This window comes from Haliotis rubra, unplaced genomic scaffold, assembly GCF_003918875.1.
Source record: "Haliotis rubra isolate DU_JTF1 unplaced genomic scaffold, ASM391887v1 Scf869, whole genome shotgun sequence".
Classification (NCBI taxonomy): Eukaryota; Metazoa; Mollusca; class Gastropoda; order Lepetellida; family Haliotidae; genus Haliotis; species Haliotis rubra.
The window spans coordinates 175134-185716 of record NW_025767600.1 but is presented as its reverse complement, the minus strand read 5'-3'; the positions used below and the strand labels follow the sequence as shown (position 1 = coordinate 185716).

Below are 10583 nucleotides of genomic sequence, written 5' to 3'. Positions count from 1 at the left end.
GCCTTAGGCCTCATAGGTGGCATATAATCCCACATAACCAACCAGTGCTAACTTAAAAAAACAATTAGAAAAACAAGACATAACAAGAAACAAAACAAGTCGACCCCAACCAAACCATCCCGTAGTTCATGGACATGTAATTATTGTACACTGCAGTACATGTTATACATATATCTACACATTCACAAATATAGAGGAATTTTCAAGGTGGAGAGATGTGATCAGAAATGAGAATTTAAGGGGATTCCCCTGGTTTTCAACTCGTCACTCCGTGCTGGTCCGAAACCCAGTTTGTTGTAGGGCTGGTTACAACCATCACTTGCGGTCCGCTAAAAGGATAACAAGGAGAGTGACCTCTCTTTGGAAGAAAATACCTTTCTAAAAATAGTTCAGGTGTTTCCCAGTATTTAACGGTATCTGATTGGTTGAGCGCGTGTCTCGCGATACATTGTAAACACGCGCCGGGTTCAGTAGATCTACACAATCAGCTGACATGTGTGGTGCCATGAGACTGGTTCAAAAGAAGGACCGACCGGGTGGTGTTTATATTTACTCAGGTTATTCAACCACGTAGGATCACCTCCATAAAGGTAAACGTTTTGGTAAAGTTTCATTACAGTGTTAACATTAGATTTTGCATTGTTAGACTATTTCCGTACACTGTTGCAGTCCATCGCAGGATAAAGTCTTTAAGCAGTGGAACACCAGTCCCAGTCCTCCGGTATCTCTGACGTTACAGGACATGTATAACAGTGTAGGTGTCACAATGTAGTGCTCTTGCAACGGCTAGGCAATCGAGACTTAATTATAGGCAGGTTGAAGGGTACAGATTTTTCTAGCAAATTACACCTAGCTCTCCTAATTTAGACATTGAAAATGGAATTTACCCAAGAATTGTGTTGAAATTGTTCTTGAAAGTCATGATTTTTGCATAATTTTAATAACAATATCTATGAGATTCTATCAACAGTGTCTTGAGAGTCCTATCTGTTCCATGAATGTGACCCTGTTTTACTGAACAGATAGGACTCAACTGTTGATTGTTGATGTAAAACAGGGGTCACATTCATGGAACAGATAGGACTCAACTGTTGATTGTTGATGTAAAACAGGGCTCACATTCATGGAACAGATAGGACTCAAGACACTGTTGATTGTTGATGTAAAACAGGGGTCACATTCATGGAACAGATAGGACTCAAGACACTGTTGACTCTGCCAATCAGTCTGTCCACGACTTATGTTCCATAAATGTGACCACTGTTTTACCGACCTTCTGTGAATGTGATAATTTTGCACATTATATGCAATTTCATAGATTTTACATCAACAATCAACAGTGTCTTGAGTCCTATCTGTTCCATGAATGTGACCCCTGTTTTACATCAGCACTACCCTACATTAAGTCCCATGTAGTCAAACACTGTTATGTTGAGTGTGAAACGACCTACATAAATACGGTGAGTTATTTCAGTTTCGTCTGAAATCTCACAGGGCACACATCTACCGATTAACATGGATAACAAGAAACATAGCTGACCAATGAAAGAAATGACCAACTTTACTGTTAGTGATTACTATTTGCAATAGTTACATAGATCTTTATTGAATCTATGACACCAGAGACCATATAAATCTATTATATGGTCTCTGGCGACACATGATGTACAAAATCTATGTACATGTATGTGTTATTAAAAGTATCATGCATGTGAAAAACAAAACACTTCACACTTACACATCACAAGTTCATATAGAAAGACCACAAAATGAAACAAATTAGGAATCATATCTGAGTGGACCACGGGTCAATGACCTGTCAATTCCCAGCAGAAACATCTGGGTTGTGGCATGTTACTTGAACTTTGGTGGCCAATGAGTCAGGCTGACATCATCTTATCAGACAATTTATGCAAGACGTACATGTTTGGGTGGCAAGTAACATCCAGAAAAACACAACTTGGACACATCTCAGGTTGACAGGGACGTCACGATACAGGTCTTATGATGTGGTGCATACATTGATACAGAAGCAGGTTGTACCCAACTCACAAATGTACAGAATGGATGCAGAAAACCCCAAATACTGCGTCCGGAGATATGCACAAGAACACCGAGAGCATACCTACAGCACATAAAGAGTACATGTAGTCATCTGTGTCGATTATTTCATACATCAGTCATGACCACTGTCCACAGGACCACTGATTCATTCCAGGCCCTGAAGTCATTATCTCAACATACAGTACACTACATCATGTCAGTACTTTACAGGACCCTCATATTACTAGAAAGGACCCATAAATATATTGATAGGGGTCTGCTGGACCCCACGTTTGTAGGTCAAGGTTAGACCCCGATACACAAGCCACGAGAGGATACATATCTTGATACAGAAGCCATGATAGGATACATACCTTGAAACAAAAATCACGATACTGTACATATCTTGATACAGAAGCCATGATAGGGTACATATCTTGATACAGCAGAAGTCATGATAGGATACATATCTTGATACAGAAGTCATGATAGGATACATATCTTGATACAGAAGTCATGATAGGATACATATCTTGATACAGAAGTCACGATAGGATACATATCTTGATACAGAAGTTACGATAGGGTACACATCTTGATACAGAAGTCATGATAGGATACACATCTTGATACAGAAGTCATGATAGGATACATATCTTGATACAGAAGTTACGATAGGATACAGATCTTGATACGGAAGTCATGATAGGATACAGATCTTGATACAGAAGTCACGATTAGGATACATATCTTGATACAGAAGTCATGATAGGATACATATCTTGATACAGAAGTCATACAGAAGTGATAGGATACATTATCTTGATACAGAAGTCATGATAGGATACATATCTTGATACAGAAGTCACGATATACATATCTTGATACAGAAGTCACAATGATACATATCTTGATACATATCATATCTTGATACAGAAGTCAGTCAATAGGATACATATCTTGATACAGAAGTCATGATAGGATACATATCTTGATACAGAAGTCACGATAGGATACATATCTTGATACAGAAGTCACAATAGGATACATATCTTGATACAGAAGTCATGATAGAAGATACATCTTGATACAGAAGTCTTGATACAGAAGTCAATGATAGGATACAATCTTGATACAGAAGTCATGTTTTCAATATTTTTATTCATTTCAAGTGAAGCATATCTTGATACAGAAGTGGATGGATACATATCTTGAACAGAAGTCATTTGATGAAATAGTAGACAAGCATGATAGGATACATTCTTGATACAGAAGTGAAGCATACAGGATGGTACACATAATATTTTATTCATTTCAGTGAAGCATGGATGGCATATGAATATCATTTGATGAAATAGTAGACAAGCATTTCAGACATACAGGATGGCATCTCTAATATCATTTGATGAAATACATGACAGCAAGAAGTGTAGTCCCGAACCCGACACATGTTACATTTGATTGTCGTAAAGTATCATGATACAAAAAGTAGTATAGTGAAATATAGTGTACACATCTTGATACAGAAGCCAGGATAGTATACATATCTTGATACAGAAACCACAATATGATTAATATCTGCATACAGAAACCACATGATGATACGTATCTGTATACAAAACCCACACTATAATTAATATCTGTCTACAAAATCCACACTATAATTCATATTTGAATGCAGAAGCCATGCTATAATTCATGTCTGTATACAAAAGCCACACTATGATTAATAAGTGTATACAGAAGCCACGCTCTAATTCATACCTATATACAGAAGCCATGCTATAATTAATGTCTGTATTCTGAAGCCATGCTACAATTAATGTCTGTATACAGAAGCCATGCTATAATTTATATCTGTATACAGAAGCCACACTATGATGCATATCTGTATACAGAAGCCACACTATGATGCATATCTGTATACAGAAGCCAGATGATAATTCATATCGGTATACAGAAGCCACTCTACAATTCATGTCTGTATACAGAAGCCAAGCTATAATTCATGTCTGTATACAAAATCCACACTATGATTAATAAGTGTATACAGAAGCCACGCTCTAATTCATACCTATATACATGAGCCATGCTGTAATTAATGTCTGTATTCTGAAGCCATGCTACAATTAATGTCTGTATACAGAAGCCATGCTATAATTCATATCTGTAGACACAAGCCACACTATGATGCATATCTGTATACAGAAGACACACTATGATGCATATCTGTATACAGAAGCCAGATGATAATTCATATCTGTATACAGAAGCCACTCTACAATTCATGTCTGTATTCTGAAGCCACGCTATAATTCATATCTGTAGACACAAGCCACACTATAATTAATGTCTGTATACAGAAGCCATGCATTCATCTGACGCTCCCACCTGCGCTCCTCTGACACACCCACCTGCATTCATCTGACACACCCACCTGCATTCATCTGACACACCCACCCTGCACTCATCAGCCGCTCCCACCTGCATTCATCTGACACACCCACCTGCATTCATCTGACGCTCCCACCTGCACTCCTCTGACACACCCACCTGCATTCATCTGACACACCCACCTGCATTCATCTGACACACCCACCCTGCACTCATCAGCCACTCCCACCTGCATTCATCTGACACACCCACCTGCATTCATCTGACACTCCCACCTGCACTCCTCTGACGCTCCCACCTGCATTCATCTGGTACTCCCAACTGCTCTCCTCTGACACACCAACCTGCATTCATCTGACACACCCACCTGCATTCATCTGACACACCCACCCTGCACTCATCAGCCACTCCCACCTGCATTCATCTGACACACCCACCTGCATTCATCTGACGCTCCCACCTGCATTCATCTGACACACCCACCTGCATTCATCTGACACTCCCACCTGCATTCATCTGACGCTCCCACCTGCACTCCTCTGACACTCCCACCTGCACTCCTCTGACACACCCACCTGAATTCATCTGACACACCCACCTGCATTCATCTGACACACCCACCTGCATTCATCTGACACACCCACCTGCATTCTTCTGACACACCCACCTGCATTCACCTGACGCTCCCACCTGCATTCATCTGACAAACCCACCTGCACTCATCTGACGCTCCCACCTGCACTCCTCTGACACACCCACCTGCATTCATCTGACACACCCACCTGCATTCATCTGACACACCCACCCTGCACTCATAAGCCACTCCCACCTGCATTCATCTGACACACCCACCTGCATTCATCTGACACTCCCACCTGCACTCCTCTGACACACCCAGCTGCATTCATCTGACACACCCACCTGCATTCATCTGACTCTCCCACCTGCGCTCCTCTGACACTCCCACCTGCATTCATCTGGCACTCCCACCTGCTCTCCTCTGACACACCAGCCTGCATTCATCTGACGGTCCCACCTGCATTCATCTGACACACCCACCTGCATTCATCTGACACTCCCACCTGCATTCATCTGACGCTCCCACCTGCACTCCTCTGACACACCCACCTGCATTCATCTGACACACCCACCTGCATTCATCTTACGCTCCCACCTGCATTCATCTGACACACCCACCTGCATTCCTCTGACGCTCCCACCTGCATTCATCTGACACTCCCACCTGCACTCCTCTGACACTCCCACCTGCACTCCTCTGACACACCCACCTGCATTCATCTGACACACCCACCTGCACTCATCTGGACACACCCACCTGCACTCCTCCTCTGACACACCCACCTGCATTCATCTGGGACACACCCACCTGCATTCATCTGACGCCCCACCTGCATTCATCTGACAAACCCACCTGCACTTCATCTGACGCCTCCCACCTGCACTCCTCTGACACTCCCACCTGCACTCTCTGACACACCCACCTGCATTCATCTGACACACCCACCTGCATTCCTCTGACACACCAACCTTGCATTCATCTGACATACAACCCACCTGCATTCATCTGGACACACCTGTACCCTTCTGCACTCATCAGCACCACCTTGCATTCATTCATCTGACACACCCACTCAGACATTCATCTTGACTTCCCACCTGCATCATTCATCTGACACACCCACCTTGCATTCATCTGACGCCCCCACCTGCATTCATCTGACGCCCCCACCTGCATTCATCTGACACTCCCACCTGCACTCCTCTGACACACCCACCTGGAATTCATCTGACACACCCATCTGCACTCATCTGACACACCCACCTGCACTCCTCTCTTGACACACCCACCTGCATTCTTCTGACACACCCACCTGCATTCATCTGACGCCTCCCACCTGCATTCATCTGACAAACCCACCTGCACTCATCTGACGCTTCCCACCTGCACTCCTCTGACACACCCACCTGCATTCATCTGACACACCCACCTGCATTCATCTGACACACCAAGACCCTGCACTCATAAGCCACTTCCCACCTGCATTCATCTGACACACCCACCTTGCATTCATCTGACACTCCCACCTGCACTCCTTTCTTGACACACCCAGCTGCATTCATCTGACACACCCACCTGCATTCATCTGACTCTCCCACCATGCTCCTCTGACACTCCCACCTGCATTCATCAGCCACTCCCACCTGCATTCATCTGACACACCCACCTGCATTCATCTGACACTCCCACCTGCACTCATTCTCTGACACACCCACCTGCATTCATCTGACACTCCCACCTGCATTCATATGACGATTCCCACCTGCACTCCTCTGACACACCCACCTGCATTCATCTGACACACCCACCTGCATTCATCTTACGCTCCCACCTGCATTCATCTGACACACCCACCTGCATTCCTCTGACGCTCCCACCTGCATTCATCTGACACTCCCACCTGCACTCCTCTGACACTCCCACCTGCACTCCTCTGACACACCCACCTGCATTCATCTGACACACCCACCTGCACTCATCTGACACACCCACCTGCACTCCTCTGACACACCCACCTGCATTCATCTGACACACCCACCTGCATTCATCTGACGCTCCCACCTGCATTCATCTGACAAACCCACCTGCACTCATCTGACGCTCCCACCTGCCCTCCTCTGACTCTCCCACCTGCACTCCTCTGACACACCCACCTGCATTCATCTGACACACCCACCTGCACTCCTCTGACACACCCACCTGCATTCATCTGACACACCCACCTGCATTCATCTGACACACCCACCTGCATTCACTGTACCGAAATCGATTATGTACAGAAAGACCCTTGATATTGATGTTGACAAATTCCACAGTGATGTGAAAAAGAATCTGGAGTGTAGACCAATCCTTTGTGTAAGACCCAGATGTGAAGGTAGTGCTGCCAAGAGAGCTGCAACGTACCTCGAAGCAGTGAGTGAAGTTCTGGACTTACATGCTCCTGTAAGAACTGCTAATATCATCATGTGACCTAAATCAGCCTGGATTAACAAGGACACTTTGAAAGCAAAGCATGAACGACAAGCTGAGAGGACCTGGCGGAATACCAAACTTGTGGTCCACAGACAAATCTTCCTACATGGTCGCAATAATGTTAACGTACTCATCGGGAAATCCAATCTTTGCCATGTTAAGGAGAACAGACACAATACCAAACAGCTATTCTTGATCCTGAAGAAGTTAACAGAAGTCAAGGAAGCAAAGTTCAGAATTGGATGTCATCAAACTTCCTTAAACTCAATAGTGACAAAACTGAATTCATGATGATCGTTACCTCCCACCAACTCAACAAAATTGAAAGCCACACTCTTTCAGTTGGATCATCTTCCTTAGCACCTCCACATCTGTCAGGAACCTGGGTGTTCAAATGGACAGGTGTATATCTAGCAACACCCAGGCCCTAAAGACAGCCAGGACCACAAACTTCAAACTTTGGATGTTGGATGTTGATACCAGCAAAACTCTTGTGCATGCATGTGTCACTTCCCATCTGGATTACTGCAACTCTCTCCTGTCAGGATCTGGAGCCATCACACATCTACAAAGAGTCCAGAATAAAACAGCCAGCGTCATTACCCGTATCAGACAGCAGGAGCATATCACACCTATCCTGAAGCAGGTTCACTGGCTCCAAATCCAGAAACATGTATCCTTCAAAATTCTGACCCTGACCTACTCTGCTCTTCACTGTGAGACAGCCCCGAACTCCTCACTCGTTATTTGGGGTGGGGTAGCCTAGTGGTTAAAGCGGTGGGAAGACCCGGGTTCGATTCCGTACATGGGTACAATGTGTGAAGTCCATTTCTGGTGTCCCCTGCCATGATATTGCTGGAATATTGCTAAAAGCAGTGTAAAACCATACTCACTCACTCATGTTTGTATTTATGTAAAGCACCGTGGATATCAGGTGCTATAGAAATGCATCATTATTGTTATTATAGTCACAACTGATGCTAACATCTATGTGATGTTTCCCGTCAGAACCGACTCCCAGCAGCGTAAGCAGAGACAAACGGTACCATGCCTTCCAGGTATGAGAACACGATGCGGCGGAACCGAGGCGGTCCGTACAAGACTGCCCCTGCCACGGACTTGACAAGATGGCGTCTAACAAATGTGGTGGGCCGACAAACATGGGATTACATTGAAGATGGAGAAGTGCCAGAGCGAGAACAGACGCTTCTTGAGAAACACTCTCTTGGACTGGACACGGTAATATGTTATGATAATTCTATGAAATCCAGCACCAACCATGCAGGGAATCTGGGATGATTAGGTCTCCAACAACCTCTGCTGGTCCATACCTTCTGGATTCTTGGTCAGAATAGGTCCCCTACAACCTCTGCTGATTCTGGGATAGAATAGGTCCCCTACAATCCACACCTCTGGCTGGTCCCCTACAACCTCTGCTGGTCCACATGCTGGGGATTCTGGGATAGAATAGGTCCCCTACAACCTCTGCTGATCCACACCTTGTGGATTCTGGCTTAGAATAGGTCCCCTACAACCTCTGCTGGTCCACACTCTGGATTCTGGGTTAGAATAGGTCCCCTACAACCTCTGCTGGTCCACACCTTGTGGATTCTAGGTTAGAATAGGTCCCCTACAACCTCTGCTGGTCCACACCTGCTGGAGATTCTATGTTAGAATAGGTCCCCTACAACCTCTGCTGGTCCACACCTTGTCGATTCTGGGTTAGAATAGGTCCCCTACAACCTCTGCTGGTCCACACCTTGTGGATTCTTGGTTAGAATAGGTCCCCTACAACCTCTGCTGGTCCACACCTTGTTGATTCTAGGTTAGAATAGGTCCCCTACAACCTCTGCTGGTCCACACCTTGTGGATTCTAGGTTAGAATAGGTCCCCTACAACCTCTGCTGGTCCACACCTTGGGGATTCTTGGTTAGAATAGGTACCCTACAACCTCTGCTGGTCCACACCTTGTTGATTCTAGGTTAGAATAGGTACCCTACAACCTCTGCTGGTCCACACCTTGTTGATTCTAGGTTAGAATAGGTCCCCTACAACCTCTGCTGGTCCACATGCTGGGATTCTAGGTTAGAATAGGTCCCCTACAACCTCTGCTGGTCCACACCTTGTTGATTCTAGGTTAGAATAGGTCCCCTACAACCTCTGGTTAGAATAGGTCCCCTACAACCTCTGCTGGTCCACACTGGTCCACACTTGTAGATTCTAGGTTAGAATAGGTCCCCTACAACCTCTGCTGGTCCACACCTTGTGGATTCTAGGTTAGAATAGGTACCCTACAACCTCTGCTGGTCCACATGCTGGGGATTCTAGGTTAGAATAGGTCCCTTAAAACCTCTGCTGGTCCACACCTTGTTGATTCTAGGTTAGAATAGGTACCCTACAACCTCTGCTGGTCCACATGCTGGGGATTCTAGGTTAGAATAGGTCCCCTACAACCTCTGCTGTTCCACACCTTGTGGATTCTAGGTTAGAATAGGTCCCCTACAACCTCTGCTGGTCCACACCTTGTGGATTCTAGGGTTTAGAATAGGTACCCTACAACCTCTGCTGGTCCACACCTTGTGGATTCTAGGTTAGAATAGGTACCCTACAACCTCTGCTGGTCCACACCTTGTGGATTCTAGGTTAGAATAGGTACCCTACAACCTCTGCTGGTCCACACCTTGTGGATTCTAGGTTAGAATAGGTCCCCTACAAATAGGTACTCTGCTGGTCCACACCTTGGGATTCTAGGTTAGAATATGTCTCCTTACAACCTCTGCTGGTCCACACCTTGTGGATTCTAGGGTAGAATATGTCCCCTACAACCTCTGCTGATCCACACCCTTGTGGATTCTAGGTTAGAATAGGTCTCCTACAACCTCTGCTGGTCCACACCTTGTGGATTCTAGGTTAGAATAGGTATCCTTACAACCTCTGCTGGTCCACACCTTGTGGATTCTGGGTTAGAATAGGTCCCCTACAACCTCTGCTGATCCACACCTTGTGGATTCTAGGTTAGAATAGGTCCCCTACAACCTCTGCTGGTCCACATGCTGGGGATTCTAGGTTAGAATAGGTCCCCTACAACCTCTGC

At 45.2% G+C, this 10583-nt stretch overlaps 1 protein-coding gene across 1 annotated transcript in view; it reads left to right on the top strand.

Annotated features, from left to right (window-relative positions):
- The first annotated feature begins 465 nt into the window (after nucleotides 1–465).
- LOC124263131 (lanosterol synthase-like) overlaps nucleotides 466–10583 on the top strand; it is a 105043-nt gene continuing 94925 nt past the window's right edge. Inside the window, 2 exon segments of the mRNA XM_046697692.1 lie at nucleotides 466–590; nucleotides 8498–8728. Of these exon segments, the coding sequence (XP_046553648.1) occupies nucleotides 8537–8728 (192 nt within the window). The 5' untranslated portion in view covers nucleotides 466–590; nucleotides 8498–8536.